The sequence below is a fragment of the Gopherus evgoodei genome, chromosome 3 (assembly GCF_007399415.2).
Source record: "Gopherus evgoodei ecotype Sinaloan lineage chromosome 3, rGopEvg1_v1.p, whole genome shotgun sequence".
Lineage (NCBI taxonomy): Eukaryota > Metazoa > Chordata > Testudines > Testudinidae > Gopherus > Gopherus evgoodei.
Window position 1 is genome coordinate 54,945,339 of NC_044324.1, and position 18,468 is coordinate 54,963,806.

Genomic DNA, 18,468 nt, shown 5'->3' on the forward strand with positions numbered 1-18,468 from the left:
ATTGCTGTTCTTCACTTCTGGAAGGATCACCTCAATGCTGACCCCATTCTGTCCTTTAAAGGTCAGTAGCAGTGGAGCAGGTGCTGGAAATGCACTCAAACCCCACCCCTCCCTTGTGGGGAAGAGACAGAACAGAGACAGGAGGGCAAAATGGTGAGTAGAGCAATTAAAGATCAGCATTTTGTGGCTGTGGGTGGAAACTTGGCAAAAAGTGAAATTATGCAGCTATTTGCACCAATACGATGACTCATATTCTATATGGATTCCCCTGTCTATATGTAGATTTTCCTCAGTGATAAGAAATAAGTAAATACTTCTTGTTTAATCTAAATACAATTCAATATCAATTATGCAAAGAAATGAAAAAAATAATCTATTTTATTTAACTGTTTCAAATTACATTGGGTGAAATTCAGACCCCTTTGTAGTCAGTGGGACCATCATTTTACCAATGGTATATAAAGTGTCAATAATATAATACTTCTTGATTAAATGCTGCCCAAAAGTTATGGCTGCATCTTTTTTGGAGTCTATTGCTTGCATGAAAGGTGCAAGACTGAGAGGCCCAAAGATTCAAGTGCAGAATCAATCCACAGATCCAGTAAGGCCTGGGCAGTGACAGTGTAATTGCCTTCTCACATTGCTTTACTAATATCAGGGTTGAGGCATGCCTTTGGGTGGTAGGATAGTTCAGTATCTCTGCCTTGGCCTCCTTGGTGATGTTGCCAATGATGGCAATATGTAGTGTGGTGTTTTTTTTATGACAGTCCTTGCTCCATTAGGAACTGAGCATACTCTTTTCACGTATACTGGGCCACCAAGTAGCCATCAGCTGGTTACAATGCCTGTCTCTACCAGCCTGGGCCAATCTCAGACAACATTTTCAATGGATTTCTCCTAAAATGAAAATCTTCGTGACCATATATAGTGTTTGATGAATCTTCAATTAATATTTGAAAATTTTAATATTTATAATGGATTCCGTATATGATTTATACAATGTTTGTATTAATTATAACTTGTTTCCTAGCTTTCACATTTTGCAGATCTTTTGGGGAAACAGTTTCGGCTCTACCAACATGTCTTCACTCACTTGTAGAAAAGATGTAAGTAACTGAGTCTTCTTGACTCCCCCCCACCTTAAATTCAAAGGAAATTAAATGCAAACTCAACATATAAACCAGAACATGCATGTCAACAGAAGACAATATGGAGAAACATTTCAAAATCACACAGTCTATTCACATCACTTGTTACTGGATACAGCTTTAATTATGATTAATTTTAAACAAAACAGTGCAAGAATTGTACTCCACAGATCATCCTAAACAGGATCATCAAAAAGCATAAGGAAAATATTTTCCTTGGAACAATCTTTACAAAAATGTACCAAATTAATTGACACTACCTAGTAGAAAATACATATACTGTATACAGTTAGATTCTATGTATTTAGTGACAGTGGATTGGATACTTTTGAAAGCCAGTACTATGTACACTATAATCCTTTTGTATATACTTTTGCAAACACAGTCGTGGTCAACCCTAAGAATGTCATTTATGGCAAACTTTATTTATGTATTTTGCACCACCACCCTCACTGACTTTAGTAGGAGTTCTGCCTGGGTAAAGACTGCAGAGTTTGTCCCTCTGTTACTTTGAAATAAAAGGGTTTTTTTTTTTGTTTTGTTTTTTCCAGTTTTACATTCCTTGAAGAAATATACAGATATCTATTTTCTGCAATCTTCCTGGCACACACATGTGCGTGTTTTATTCAATGTGTGCAGATGTGCATACATAATACACAAAAATTAATTTGGTATATACACACCCATCACACACGTTAACAGGTTTTTACTTTCCATCTAATAATCTTTTAGACTTTTTTAAACACAAAATAGTATTGGCCAGTGCATAGAGAAAAAGGATTGACTTTTTTTGCATATCTTTCTAGGGAAACAAATATTTATACTCATAATTTAAAAAAATCTGTATTAAAATATCACTAAACCTCAATTTTCCTCCTCTAACTCTTAAGGCCTCAGTTACAAATAAGCTCATAATATTCTCCTTCTCTTTTAATAAATTAGATTTACATTAATTCCTAATATCAGTCCTGTTTCTATAGCATAAAAGATCCTTTAACACCTCACTTAATACCTTTGTCAATTTTTGATAGTAAAAGATGGACCCATTGGATCGTAGTCCAGTAGGTGGATGGTAATTTATCAATGACAGTATAGTAGAAATTATACTGACCAGACCAGACTAGAGTATGCAGCAGTCAGATCATGATCCCAGTGATGGCAAAACTTCTGTTAACATTGGTGGGAAAAGAATCTAGTCTTGGACCTACAGTGATTTTAAATTTTCATTTTAGCAGTTTGACTTTTTTACAGATTGAGAACAAGTAAGTTTGAACTTTATCATCCAGATCTCACAGACAGACTAGTCTTTACAGCATAACACTTTACTCAGCCTTAAGGTTATGCACACGCTCAAGTACTTTGTTGAATTAGGGTCTCAAAGCTTTTATCAACATTTGCCATTGCTTAAAAATCCAACTATGGCATCTCAATCCAGTAAGGGATAAATTGCCACTGGCAGTAAAATAGAAAATAGAAAACTTTGAAGTACAGAGGAACCAAATCCTCCAGAAGTATTTTAGTTTTAAAGCACCAAGCACATTTTGTTGGCACTGCATATAATAATCAATGGCAAAGTTTCCACTGACTCCAGGATTTGCCCTGCAATTCTTCTGCAATTTAGATTTTTTATTTCTAATGTTTTGCTAATATTTCTCATGTGAAATTTATAATCCAGATAGCTTTGCCATCCTCTGTCAGGCATGCTGGAATTATAAATTACCGAGTGCAATTTACAAAACAAAACTGGCAAGAAATTCTGTTAGAAAAGAAATGAAAAAGGGAGGACATGATTGGCCCCTATTGTCTTACAATACAATTTAATCCAATATTGAATTTACAGTTAAAATTGAATGAATGTTCCAATTATCTGGCATGAAATATAGAACTAACAAGGGTTTTAAAAAACAAAACATTTGTACCACAATCATAAATTAACCATATAGGAAAACTCGAGTTGCATATGAAACTGACTTCACAATAAGAATAAATTATGCTTTCTCTGTGTGTTAGCTGTTTAAATTAATTTATAAGAAAACAATGAAAAAATGATACACATGCTACTATAGTCTTCCTACTAGCATCCACCATGTTACATATTTTTATATTTTTTTAGTAATAAAATTATCACATTAAATTTGTACAATCTTTTCCTACTGAAATGTGTGTTCCCTTGTAATTGTTGCATCCCACCCTGAAGGTATTTGTATTTAATTAATCTGTTTGTTTAAGCAGTAGGTATAACAATCGTGAAATGGGAAACTGTTAAGCACAAATAAGTAAAACTTCTTAAGTATTGACCACAACAATTAGATAGCCAAGGCAATGCATCATTTAATTTGCATTGTATTATGTGTCCCCGTTCTGATCAACTGAAAGATACTGCCATTTATTCCCCACAACTCAACATCTTTTGGTCACTGGTGAATGAATCACAGTTTTAATGTAACTCTAATGCTCAGTGACAATATCTTCACACTAGTCTTTTACATTGTAACCTTATCATATGATCTGAAACTTTCATCCAAGTTATCTGATATTGCATACATTTATTTTTATTCCTTTGAGATCTTCCGAGGACAGTACTGTGGACAATGCCACACTTTCAAGTGAACACCACTGGTTTATCTGCAGTCTTTTACCTTAATCCCTCTCCCCCTTCTCCCAAAACTCATTTCAGAACTTTTCCTCTTTCAGGATATGAACTCTTCTCTGTGACCAGCATCAATGTGTTTCTTTGAATTAGTCATTGGGCTTTGATCTTACAAACACATATACATGTGAATAACTTTATATGCATAGTCCTGCTGAATTCAAGAGATTACTCACTTGCATAGAGTTCTTACTGGGTTGCAGAATTTGGTCCGGGGCTCAATACTCCTGTCCTGACTACGGCAAAACTGCCTCCTGAAGTCAGTGAGGGTTTTGCCAGAGCTAGGCTTGCAAAATCAGGCTATTAATTAATCTTGTCTTCAAGATGATTTAAAGGATGTTCCTATTCAGCAGTTTTAATTCTTAACTTCCCTTTTCCCATGCCAAATGCCATTTTAAAATCTCCATTTAGGGCACTTTTTGATACCTTATTGTAGATACCAAAATAGCCCACTTCTCTCTGCGATTGGCTGGAAGTTGGACTCAGACCTGATCAAACTCAGGATGACATCAGACGACAGGATTCAGGTCTGATCACAGTCAGGACCACACTCAATACACTGGCAACCTTCAGGTTGGATGATTGCAACTCATATCTAAGAATAAAGCCACCCACCCTGATAGAACTCAGATTGCTGCAAAATACAGCAGCCCATCTGTTTAGGAATACAGGTTGCTGTGACTCACCACCCAGAGCTGCTCTCTCTGCACTGGTTCCCCAATGAATGAGATGTCCAGTTCAATGTCTCAGCCTGATATGCAAAGCCCTCTAACTATCTGAGAACTGGTCCTACTACCTGAGAGCTTGTTCTTCCTTCTGAGACCATAACTGCTGTTGGCATCTGTGTTCTAACATAACAATGAAACTCTTAGCTAATTGAGGGAGGTGTGTTAATTGCAGGAAACAGAAGTTTCATGGGAACTGGATGTAGATTATAGAACTCACTTCAGGAAGAGATAATATGACAATTGGCAAAACTTAAAAGCAAAACTTACCTTTCTATCTTAGTTTTCCCATGGTATATTCTTCTCACACACAGGCCCATAGCACACCCTCTCACCCATCCAAAGAGAAATGAACAGGCAAACTATAAACTATCTCATTTACAGAATGTGAAGAAAAATTATTCTATTTTTAAATTCTTGGGAGGCACACAGATACTAGTCATGTGAACTCTATAAGTACATAGGCAGAGAGAAGTTTCAAATTCATCTGGTTACTTTAATTACTTTTTTTTTTTTACTTCTATAGTATTAAAGCAAATTCAAATTCTGATGTGTTAATTTAACAATCTGTATTTTATTCAGATGGAAGATCATCTGTATTATTCTTAATAATTTTATCCTATACTCTGTTTCCTTAAACTACATTCTTTAAAATCCCTTTTAGGAATATACATTTCCAGTTTCAACCTAGCTGTTACTATTAAATATTTTGGGATCAAAAATACCATACAGGATAACGATAGAAAATTGTTCCATGTGTAATGTACAAACCATTTTTCACAGTTCTAATGAATATTATATAAAAATGTCACAATTCAAGCACTAATAGATACTTGGTGTAATCAAGATTAAATTAAGTTCAGCCTTACGCCTTCACATGCTAAGAATCAAATCCAGGTTCAGTGTGCTGTTGCACTCTAAGCAGGTGTAGATACACACTCTGCAAAAGCAGCAGTACAGTGTACTCCTATGCTGATAACAACTGCCCCTGCACACCCACCCATGTACTGGTTATTCTGGCCTGAAGCACATATAATTTGAACAAGGGTGGGGTAAATGTAAGGACCATAGCTGGGTTGGGGAGATGTGTACAATGTCCTTTGACCTAGGCCTCAGAACACTTCTTATGGATTTGTGGGTGGTATGCGGGTAGGGTGGAAGCAGACTAAGAACTGAGATACGGTTCCATCTTCTGGGCATGAATTATTTTGTCAGGCACCTATGTACAATATTCTGACAGAATTTGCCTTCTCGGGCCAAATCCTGTTTACTTTATTCAAAATTGTGTGAGCTAGATTAACAGGATTTGGCCCCAAATGGTTAACCCTTCAAGTAGCATAAAAGTAATTCCAGTACGCTTAGCCCATAGTTCCTAAATAACTTCATTTGCAAAATGAAAGCAGATCATTGTTTGTTTATAGGGGTTATCTGCTCATGAGAGAGAACTTTGCAAAAATGGACTACATTTTATTGTACATCAATTTGGAATCAATATTCTAAAAGAATAGCCTGTATTTTTTACTTCATACATCTGATTACGTGGGTTCTAGCGCACGAAACCTTATGCCTAAATAAATCTGTTCGTCTCTAAGGTGCCACAAGGAGTCCTCTTTTTAAAAGAAAAAAGAGAGTGAATTTTTTTTCACGTGGCACAATTTTCTCCCAAACACAATTTGACACTAAAATTATTATTTATTTGTATTTTTAGTTATTTACCACCTAGTTGCTACTATGATGATACGTGTTTTAGAAATACCTAGCAGACCTCTAACATGAGTGCATAGATGTCTGTGTTATATGCATTGGCGTGGGTGCTAAATGCCCACTTTTAACAAAAGGATAACTGTAGTCTTTACAGAGAATTATTGTAGCAGACAAAACGATTTTACAAAGGGCCACTTAAATGGTTTCATGTGGAATGTGTGTCCAAGATCTTATATGAGAAGAGCAAAATAATCAAATAATGTTACTGCTGATTGAAGGGGGCAAGAACAGCATTTTTATATTAAAATGAAATTAAACTCACTCAATTTTACATTATGTTGGATTAAATCACTACAGATCTGAATTATTTATTTAAATTATACAATATAAAGTGTAAATGTAATTGTATTTAAATTAAATTAAATTACATTAGCCTAACTAAATTATATACAATACTGACACAGTGATAACGCTACTGTAATAAGACTTCTGACTGTAAGTCAGTACAATGCAGTATATCCTAATAATGCACAATACTCAAAAATAAAATGTGGGGATTAGGAATTACTTATAATGTAGTCATGTTCCTTAACTATATTAGACCAAATGGAAAACCGGACTATGCAAAACTCTGTTTAATCCCAGTTGACTGGACGAGTCACTTTTATGTAACTCAGATTTCTGACACAATATCATGTTAATTGCCAATGCTTAATATATAACTGTACTTGCCAAAGAATGCTCAGGTTATGAGAGTGCTGCAAATGCTTGGCCAAAGAATGCCTGCATTTCCAGATAGTTTGAAAGGATTCCCTTTGTGATTGGGGTAAAGCACTTGGGTGACCAGTAAACATAGCTTTCTGGTTGACTTTGCCTTCTAATGGACACTGCCCCCTTGAGGTGTTCATTGTATTCAGAGAAAATTGTATGTGAAGGCTGTATGAATCTGTACAAGAGTGTGTTCTTCCAGTTTTGAGTGAGTTCTTACCTAATCATTGTAGTTCATTTAATTGCTTATTTGCTCCCAGCTGAAGGGTGTATAAATCTTTATTAATAACAGATCTTTAGATGTCAATTCTAGGCACATTGCAGAGGAAATTGGGTGTGCATGTCCCATTGGCAATGAAAATTGGCAGCAGTTGCATGCTTAATTGCCCATGCACAGTGCTGCAACCAAGATAGCAATTCTTAGAGAGTAAGGATGAAATCCAGGCCCCACTGAAGGCCATGGCAATACTTCCATTGACTTCCACAGGGCCAAGATTTCACCCTAAGACTTTGGCAAAATGCAATAAAAAGTCACATTATAAAAAGAGCTGTGTTCCAGGCAACACAAGTAGCTGTGTCAGGAATGATCTAGTTAATACTTAGCCCTGCCTTAAATTCAGGGGACTGGACTAGATGACCTATTGAGGTCCTTTCCAATCTTACACTTCTATGATACACAAAGGTAAGGCCAGGAAAAGCTTAGTTTTGGGGATACTGTGTCTGGTAATGGAGGCATCAAAACATCCCAGCATTAATAGTCTGGAAAACCTATTCCATTTCAATCCAGAGTTTTACCTTACAACTCACTATTCCCCACCTATATCTGTGCTCTGGGCCAAATCCTGCGGCCTTTACTCAATCCTTATTCCTTAATCTAATGGGAAAATGTTGGACTGAGCAGACAAGATGATTTTTGTATCCACTCTGCTTTTGACACCAGCATCTACGGCTGGCTCCAAGCAGGAGTTCTGCTTCCTGGGATTCTCAATAGGGTGGCAGCTCTGGATACCTCTAGGGTGGGTTTCTTTTATAGTACAGAAGATAGTCTTGGGATGTATTAACTTATAATATGTTCCTCTCCTTCTGCAGGTCTGAACCTGTAGAAGCAGGACTATTGATGGGCCTGGCCCTTCCACCTCTGCTGACCTTGTACACTGCAAAGTCCTCATGAAATGATTTCCAGTGAGTATGTAACAGAGGTGGAATCTCCCCTTCTGGAGGTGTAGGCTCACTTGTGCGTGTGTGGAGGGAGATAGAGGAGCCTGGTGCCCTGAGCTGTGCAAGGCCCTCAGGACTGGCCCATAATGGAGATAAGCTTCTGTATTTGTGCAGTTTGGCTCTTGAAATCCCTGTCACAAACCTACCTATAAAAATTAAATGTCTACATTGTAAATCACAATGCAGTAAGGAAACCTCCCGTCTAATTTCAAATAGAGTTTTGAAGACTTGTTTGTGGACATCACTACCTAGAGGGAAAAATATATATTTCATACTTGATATGTGCAGTAAATTGTTGTTAAATATCTTTTGCCATATATAAAATCTATAAAGAGAACAAAAGTGACCAAGTTTATGATGCCATGGTATATTACTAATATATAGAGATTTATTAATAATAATCCTTGGCTGTTCCCTAGTGCCTCTTATGCCAGAGTCTCAAAGCACTTTAAAAACATTAGTTGATTATTATCCCCATTTTACAGATGAGGAAACTGAGGAAGAGAGAAGTTAAGTGATTTGCCAAAAGTAACACAGCAAGTAAGTGGCAAAGTTAGGGATAGGACTGAGTCTCTGTTCTAACTGTGGCACAACATTATATTCCCACTAAGTACATTCACTGTATCTTAAAGATGTTGTTTCACACCATGCATTTTAAAGATCATGAAAATTGGCCAGTTTTGTAAAATTAAAATTTTTACAATGGCAATTTCCTGCCCCCACATAAGCAGAGAAGGCTACTTAAAGGGTTAACTACACAGCTGTGTAAATAAAAGTTTTTTATTTATTCTTGATGAAACCTAATTATAATGTTTAAATACTGACTGGCACAGAAGATACTGAGCTAGCTCTGGATTCCCTTGTTTTGTTATTGGGCATGGCAATGGTACAACAAGATACTCCTACTGTGGCTTCAGGCAACTCATCTTCCTCAGTCCATTCATTAAGATCCGGATTATAGCACTGAATGCACTTCTTATATTTCTTTTCTATTTCATTCCAGCCACCCACCAAGTAAATTTTCCCATTAAGAGTTGAAGCACCTGCAGTGCTCACTCCAGTTGGCAGGGGAGCAGCATAGCTCCACTGGCCAGCATAAGGATTGTAGCACTCAACAGGGAGGACATCAATCCTTTCACCCCGACCTCCCAGTTGGGACCCACCCATAACATAGACCCTCTCCCCAAAAGAAACAGCACAGTGCCATCCTCTTGGAGTGCTAAGGGTGGGCTTATCCTGCCAGCTATCATTGCTGGGGTCATACATACACACAGAGCGGGAGTAAGCATTATTTATGTAACCTCCTGTGACCAGGATTCTACCATCTATGACTGCACTAGCATGGCAGCACCTGGCTACCTCCAGCGGTGCCTTCATTTGCCACTGATTAACTGCAGGCACATAGCATTCAACTGAGGATAGACACCCTTCAGAGTTGCGACCACCCACTGCAAAAAGGAGGCCATTGAATACATTCAGGCTAAAATGGGTGCGCTTCTGATTCATGTTGGCCAGGTGAATCCATGTGTTGAAACGAGGATCATATCTGCAAACATTAAGAACAGAGAATAACTGATGCAATCAAAATACTCAAATATTTCTATGGGAAGGCCTACAACATCACATCTGCCACTCTATAGTTAAAACTGTGGGGCTTCTAAATCACTGTTTAATTTTTACTGTCTGGCTATTACAATTCACTTGAACTGAAAGTTAGAGTTCTTGCTAAATTTCGGTACAAATAGGTTTCATTCTTTAATGGGTGAGAAATGTATCTTTGTAATTCAAAAATAGTTTTGTCAATAAAATCTGGCATGTATTTAGCACATAATTTGATCTAATTACCTTCAGTAATTTGATTTAAAAAAAACCCAACCTCCTAAGAACCTTGGAAAGTGACTATTGTGCCTGTACAGTATCTAATTTCAAATACTATTCTCTATTTTTTGTAATTTAATTTCAAATGTGTCTTGTAATATGCATCTCAAGATTTTACATGACCAGTCTTTAAAAGTGACATAGTGGCTCCTTTATAATAAATACAATGATGTATTTATTAAATTTGTTCTTATATAATATATTCTGTACTGTACCTGGTCATATGTTCTTTTAAAGCCCAGTATTGCTACCATTGAAGTTAATAGGAATCTTGCCAAACACTCCAATGTGTGCAGTATTGGGCCTTTTGGTAGTAATAATTCAGAATTTATATGGCACTTTGTAAGTATTTCTATCTTCAAAGCATTATACAAGCATTTTAAACGGTATATTTGTTGTCAGTAAAAAGATGCATTTTAAATATTTAGGGCCAACTTGGTAACTACTTATTAATGCAAAAAATCCTTACTCAGAGAAAGTTTCATTAATTTCATTAGGACTGTTAGTATCAGTAAGAATTTTCAGGATCAAGTCATTATACGAAAGAATTTTTACAGTGAATTATATCAAAGATGCAAACAAGTGTTTAAAAATTATCAAGGATCTGATGAATTCACTAAAACACACATAACACTGAAGGTCGTAAACTGCCTTTGATCTGCAGTGCAAATCCTGTGGATATCAGTGGTCACGCCACATGCTTAGGCACAGAGAGATGGCGAATATGTATAACCCTAGGCTCATGATGCAGATGAGAAAAAGCAAAGGTGTTTCAAAGCTAAGGCTGATAATCTGTTTTATACTCAAGATGTTGTACTTAATTTTCCATTACAGGAGAAAACAAGGAAGAGCGTCAGCTTCTGAGGGCTGCTTTCACATTATGAAAAATCTCTGAATAACATTTCATTTATTATTGATTCTGTGTATTAATATGTATGATATTTTAGGCATTTTCCTTTCATTGCTATTAATTTTAAATAAGATTTACATGAAACTAGGATCTTTGTTTTTGAACACCTCAACTGGTTCCACAGGTCAGTGCCTGCTGGAAGTGACGTTCTCTGTTCAAAACATTAAGCATCTCCATCAATTCTAAGGTCACAAATAGAAGCTTATGACTTCTTTGGAAGGATAAGAGGTGAAGCAGATAAATTGCTAGGCCCACATGTTCCTGTCTTCAGAGGGTACAGAGACCAGCAAGTGGGGAGAGTTCACATAAAAAAGGAGTTGGGGACAACCTCTTAGGAGGGAAATATAAATATTAGGAGTTAGCTCTTGTCTGACATTTTACATCCATATCTCTGAAAGCAACTATACTAATGCAGAGAAGTGAAGAGACTTGCTCAAGGTCAATGGCAAAGCTAGGAATAGAATTCAGGTTGGGTCACATTGACTCCTGTGACTATGTGGTATTATTCCAGCTCGCTGTTTAATTTCCACCATGCAGTCCACATAAAATATCTGTGGGCTGAGGTCAGGCAGGGCCTGAAATAAGTGGGGGTAGCTGCGGGGACCATCTCCTCTATGCAATGTTTTGCCCTAGCAAATTGACATAAATGACTAAACTGACCAACCAAACAATAGAGGAAGTTAGTGCTGCATTAGTTCTCCCTGTACACTCACTGACCACCCTTCTAGGAGGGGTTATTTGGGCATTCCTGCTCAGGGGCTCTCCTCAACAGTAACGGAGTAACAGCTGTGTGTGCTGGGAAGCTGCTCAAAGAGAGGCATAAAATTTATGCTTATATATTATTATTAGACAGTGTATTAGATATATAGTGAGATCCATGAGTTTCCCCATTTCTGGGGCCATAATGTGCCATTGATTTTTAGGCAGAACACATTTAAAATCAGTAGTAAGTTCCTCTTACAAATAATTTGACCCTAGGCCTCTAGGTTGAAATCTCCTTGTGTTCTACATTACTGCCAGTCATACAGTTCTAGGGGGACAATGCACTGGAACTGCAGTCCTTCAGAAACTATGCAGCATTTTGTGTATTTGATCCGGGTGGGAACAACATAGCATTTAAGAAACAAAGATATTGCTTCTAAACCTATGTCATCAGAAATAAAGACCAAAATAAATGAAATATAGAAAAAATGTTGAAAATAAAAAAAGAATCACAATCATTGCTAAAAAATGTTCTTCAAAGTTTTCCACAAGGCATCAATAGCTCTTGAACTTGAAGAATTCTTGCCTTGTTTGGTCTGTTACAACATTAATGCTATTTACAATTTTCCTGCATTTTCATATTTAAATAGCCATTATTCATTTAATTTTGGCTTGAGGTAGATTTTCTGATTTGGAGGTAGTGTTCTTTATACATTTGTGATTATGGATGGATATTTTGCATGACTTTAGTCGTACATTTGTAATAGCTAAAATTTTAAATATCATCCTTTTTCTCCCCTGCTAATAATCTCATCTGGTTTTGCTAAGTTTTGCACTCAAGCTTGGATTTGCTCCTGCACAATGTGGAATCTGCCTCTTCTTCCCTTATAAATAATCATTTACCTGCAGAAATTGTTGACAGCATGCTTGGCCTGGTTCCTGGCATCGTTCTGGTCTTCACCACCAGCCACATAGAGAAATCCATCCATCACAGTCACGCACTGATTAAAACTTTTAGCAGGCATTTCAGTAAGCTTCTTCCATCCATTATCAGGATCTCTGTATAAGATGTCTCTGCTAAGGGACTTTTCTGTTAATGCTGGGCGTCCTCCAACAGTAACTAGGACTTTGAAACCTCCACGAATCCTTGTTCTTCTCGACTGCAGTGTATTCTGATTATATGGAAGCAAATGGTAGTTCATGGCATCCACTAGAAGTCGGTGGCAGTCTGTGTCTTGCATCATTCTTGGTACAGTTTGAACATAATTGACCAAGTCTTGAGCAGAGATTGTACCAAAACGAATGTTGCCCAAGAGATCTGCAGCATACTTTGCTCTTTTTTGGTCAAATTCCAGCCATTTTATTGCTATCTGGAATGCAGCAATTTCAGAAGGCAACTGCAAGTCGTCATCTGCAAGGAGTTCATTGATTTGATCAAAAGTAAGTTTTAAGAACTGATCTGTTTCTGAAAACTCAATGAAGTTGTCTCTAATAAATTTCTGTGCTGCTTCCTTGGTGTTTTTCAGTCCATATGTCTCTGCAATATTGGCAATATACATACAGTTCTCAACATTGATTTCTTGCATCAAAAAATCAGAGCACATTTTTACAAGGGTGTGAATCTGAAGATAGACTGCTGTGGAAATGATACTACCTATTGTGTAGAGTGAAAGAGTTAGCTTTCCAGTGTAAGCATAGGTGATAACGGTGGCTAGACCCAACGGAGATACATCATGGAGATCCACTCTTTGAGTAGATGGGTCTTTCTTTAAGATGTTATGAAAGTAGTCACTGCATGAAGCCATCACCACCTTGTGAACATTGAAGGATTTGGTTTTGGTACCAATAATCAAGTCACAAAGAAAATTTTCCTGCCTCATTCTGCTTAGCCCTTCCAAGAGATTTGGGCTATACGAAGAATCAGAAACCTCAGCTGAGATGCAGCTGAAGCCATTCCCTCCGTCTAAGAAGCCATTCAAGCCATTTAGTTTACTTAGGGGGCCATCCTCCACAATTATAGTCATCTCATTGATATCGCCTTTGTTCTTTTTGACAGTCTTCTTTTTAGGAGCCATGACTGCAATAGAATATCACAGCCAAGAGCTTGCTGAAAAATACAATGATAAAGTTTAGAGTTACATTTCAGTTATAAGTATTTAACACCTGACTGATAACCCAATAGAGTTTAAATTTTATCAATAAATGGAACATATCTTACTACTACTTCAAAACTTAAAATTGTGTGTTTTATTGGAGTGTGGTTGCTAATAATAAATACTGCATATGATTCATCTGGAATTATAGTTATATAGAAAGAATGCATTTAAAATTAACTCTTCTTTATAACAAGATCACAAAAATCAAGTTTCCCCAAGAATGAGTTTAGTATGCAAATTCAGTGGAACTGCAAGAGTTCTCTAAATCCAAATTTAGAAGTTTCTATTTCCCAGAAGTAAAATGAATTTGGCTAAATATAAACTTTAAAAAATAGAATAATATTTTAAAGTCAGGACCCAGACTATAATTTTTTAGTCAAAAACACAATAAAGGGATAGGATCGGATTCTGTTCTTGCTTTCAGACGTGCTATTCACAATTTACAGTGATGTAAATGAGTTCAGAATCTGACACACGGAAATTAAAAATGGGGAAAGTTTTCCACAAATAAAGAGTATGAAACATTTTTTGGGAAAGTGTATTTTAGTCATGGTTTTCAGTATTCTTAGACTGAGGATCTGAGCTGAGTGCTTTCAGGATTGGGATTGTAGATTTATTAGGTTTATGGAATACCATTTCCATGTCAAAAGCGACAGAGTCCTATGGCACCTTATTGACTAACAGACGTATTGGAGCATAAGCTTTCATGGGTGAATACCCACTTCGTCAGACATTCACCCACGAAAGCTTATGCTCCAATATGCTCCAATGTGTCTGTTAGTCTATAAGGTGCCATAGGACTCTCTGTCGCTTTTTACAGATCCAGACTAACATGGCTACCCCTCTGATACTATTTCCATGTCATTCAGAAATGCCCTTCCACATATAATTTACTTCACAAGCTTTCCCACATTTATATCATACTGTCCATAATTGAAATTATGGTGCCCACAATTTCAGCATCAATTATTGAGGGTATTTCTGGAAAAAAAAGCCTAACTTTGTTTTGTAAAAAAATTGATACAGACTTTGCAACAGGTATTAGATTTAAAAAGCCATTTCTGTATGTGAAAAGAATCCTCACTTTTATACAATAACATTAGATTAACTGTTTAAATTAAGCATATAAACTATGGGCAAATTCCAGCTCTCACTGAAGTCAGTGGCCAAACTTCTGTTGAATTCAGTGGGAGAAGGCCCTGTGTGTTCTTCAGAGGAGTTATTTCATTTACAAAATATAAGCAAATACACATTAAAGAAAGGTCCTGGTCTTAATACATCAATGAAATGAGTCACCGACACTAATCAAATACAGTATTATACCTAAGATACACTATTTTCTTGCATTCTGACACAATTTCCTCAAATTCTGATCCTGATCCCCTAGGTAAGCTCAGAAGTTGGAGGAATGCTATGTAATGATAAAATAAGAAGCGGCATCATTTACTAGATTTTTTAAATAAGCCTCTCCAATATTTCCTTGTCAAATCTCATCATATTCAACTTCCCCAAAGCATGCAGCTTATAATAAGTCAGCATTTTAATTATAGAAAGGAATGGTTAGTTCCGCTGTAAGAACCAGGCTTTTTTTTTTCCTGCTGGGTGATGACTGTGTGCAGTGTGAGAGAGGCCCATGTGTGCCGAAAACGTCAGTATCTCAGTGTCACTGCATGCCAGAATGAGCTGAGATTCCAAAATGTCCCCTTGCCAAAGAGGTGGGTCAGCTGCTTCCCTTCTCCCTGCCCACCCCGGCTGCATTCCAAGAGCTGCATCTGTTGAAACCTATCAGAGTCAGTTCTAGGAATAGTAACATTCACACAGCAGCTTGCCATTTTAAGACAGGTTCAATTTAAGGTGTATTTGCCACTTTGGACACACTTGATTGTTTCAAATGATGATTTGCAACCTATTTATACTACACAAAGTGCAATATACATTTCATTGTTACAGACTGAAAAAGAGAGCAAACTTTGGATGTGTTTACATATTCTATTAACAAACTTTATAGATGGCTAGATAATATTACCTTGGCAAGCAAAACTGTGGCTTTAAATATTTTCAGAGATACTTAAATTTTATAAACTTTAACACGTGCACCATTTGCTCATGAAAACAAGAATTATTTTAGATCCAATAATTTTAAATGTTGTTTGTTATAAAAATAATTCTCCAAAGTTTTCCTTACCATGTACTTTTCTATCAACAGAAGTTTAATGAGCTAGTTTGTTTGATTAGCAGCCAATGAGTTAAATGCAAAAGCATTTGAAGGAAAAGCAAAAGGAAATGCAAAAGCAAAGAAACATATCAACCAACACACCATGAAAATATCTTAATTTTATTTTTAAGTTTTTCAAGCCTCGGGTGATTTGGTTTTCTACAGACTTTTGCCTTTCCATAGATAGAAGAGATCATATTGATTTCAGCTGAGGAATAATTCATGCTAAAGGACATTCCAGGTCCAAAAATGTGCTAGATACAGACAAAAACCCCCCCCTATCCTAGAAACATGATGAATATGACCAGCAACTGCAGCAGCAGGAGCAACTTTACCTTCCTCAGCAATGCACTGTCTACAGCTGTCCAACCAGGTGTCAGTAGGAATGTCCGTTCCTAGGAAGAATGATAAGAGAGAGAATGAAAAAGAGAGAGAGAGAGAGAGAGAGAGAGAGAGAGAGAGCTCAGAGTCCAGCTGACAAGTCCCAGCAATTGCAGTTCTAGTGTGACCCTTTGCTGTCACAGTGAATAAAAGAGGCTGGTGTCTGCGCTCTGGGGCCCTTTAAAATGACCCCTCCTCCTCGTCTCTCTCTCTCTGTCTGCCATCCAGGGGGGTTAGGTTTCCTTTGCTTGCCTGACTTTTAAAAAATAAGGAAACAAACTTGTCTCTTAGATATAAACATAGATGTGCATGGGAAATATAGGGCAAGCTCCTGGAAAGGGCATTCTCCCCCAATCCAGCCTCATGCCAACCTGTCTGGGAGAAATTGTTTATGATAACTGTATTATTTATCCCAGATGGACAAAATACAGCCTGATTCAGACCTCTTCTCTCCACCATCTACAGTGTATGTTTCTTTCTGTCTCTATGAGTTTAAGTAAATACAGGTCACGTATCTTATTCGGATAGAGGATCATCATCACAATAGTGCTGCGGACATCCATAACAACATGATAACTGCATTGCTATTCCAAAGAAATGCAAATAACCTTCTCCCCACAAGACAAGGTACTGGGTGTCTGAGGTGGACTAGTAATGGGATACTGAGCCCTTCATAGGCAGGGCCGGCTCCAGGCACCAGCTTAGCAAGCAGGTGCCTGGGACGGCCACTCCGGAGCGGGGCGGCACATTCAGGTATTCGGCGGCAATTCGGCGGAGGGTCCCTCACTCCCGCTCGGAGCGAAGGACCTCCCGCTGAATTGCCGCAGATCGTGATCACAGCTTCTTCTTTTTTTTTTTGGCTACTTGGGGCGGCAAAACCCTTGGAGCTGGCCCTGTTCATAGGTTAATGGTTCAAACACAGATCATGATCCTGCCCCCGAGTTTTACTCAGAACATGAGGATTTCTTTGCAAGCCTGATGGTGAGATATGTCCGTCAAGCCAGTAGTGACTAAGAACAATTACCATAAGTGACCTGTGTAAACTGAGTTCAGTTCCTACTGAACAGCTGTCCACATCTCAGAAACAAACAAACAAATCTCCATCATGATTGGCACCAGCTGACATTTTTCAGATACTGCATGGACACAAAATCCTTTCACTTCTCCAAGAAGTATCTCCAGAGTAGTATCTCCACAAAGTAGTGGTTCAGGGAAGCTTGCAGTCTATCAGTCTTACTTCTGTACTGTAGATAAAAAGATAACTTCAGCCTTCTGAGGGCCATCAACTCTCATCAGTCATAGACCTAATACAGTCACAACCCTTCCAAGATGAGAGATATCCCAGGTAAATGCTAGTACACCAGGATATGGTTCTGGCCATTCATTACATGGTGCTCTTTCCCTCGAGTTCATACTGAACTAAATCCCACTATAGTGCTAGGGTGTGCTGTGTTGCTAGAGCTGCCATCTTTTGAATAAGATGTGCAGTATGCAAAACCAAGGTTGGGACAAATATTACAATAATACATAAAAATATTCCATGGTACATTTTCAAGAATAGGGGCATTGACCCCAATAGGAAAGACATTGACCCCAGTAGGAAAGACAATTCAAATGTAATGGTAATTCCATTCTGCCTACCTAAAAATCCCTTTGTTATGTAGAGTTGATACATTAATTTTTAACTCCCTTCCTAATATTTCTTTAAAACATGAAAGATGTTATACAAGTATAGCAATTTTCATTATAATTAAATTAACTTTTTAAAATCCACTGCATACAATGAACTCACACATTTTTAACGTGCAAGTCATTCAGCTTCACAGATTTAGGGGAAAGCTTGGCCCCATTCAACTCAGTGGCAAAGCTCCCATCAGGACAAAAGCTATCTAATGGTTAGGGTGCTAGCCTAGGACTCTGGAAGTCTGGGTTCAATTCGTTGCTCTACCAAAGGCATCCTATGTGACCATGGACAAGTCATTGAATCTCTCTGTGCTTCAGTTCCCCATTTCC

The 18,468-nt window shown here is 37.5% G+C and overlaps 1 protein-coding gene across 2 annotated transcripts in view; it reads right to left on the reverse strand.

Annotated features, from left to right (window-relative positions):
- Positions 1 to 506: 506 nt before the first annotated feature.
- Positions 507 to 18,468, reverse strand: part of KLHL31 (kelch like family member 31) — a 34,116-nt gene continuing 16,154 nt past the window's right edge. Inside the window, exons 2-4 of one of the 2 annotated variants that reach the window (XM_030555615.1) lie at positions 16,410 to 16,469; positions 12,607 to 13,810; positions 507 to 9,759 (exon numbers count right to left, since the gene is read on the reverse strand). In XM_030555615.1, the coding sequence (XP_030411475.1) occupies positions 9,027 to 9,759; positions 12,607 to 13,778 (1,905 nt within the window). In that variant the 5' untranslated portion in view covers positions 13,779 to 13,810; positions 16,410 to 16,469 and the 3' untranslated portion in view covers positions 507 to 9,026. Of the gene's footprint in view, positions 9,760 to 12,606; positions 13,811 to 16,409; positions 16,590 to 18,468 lie in introns of those variants that run through there. The other variant, XM_030555614.1, reaches the window with a different exon arrangement.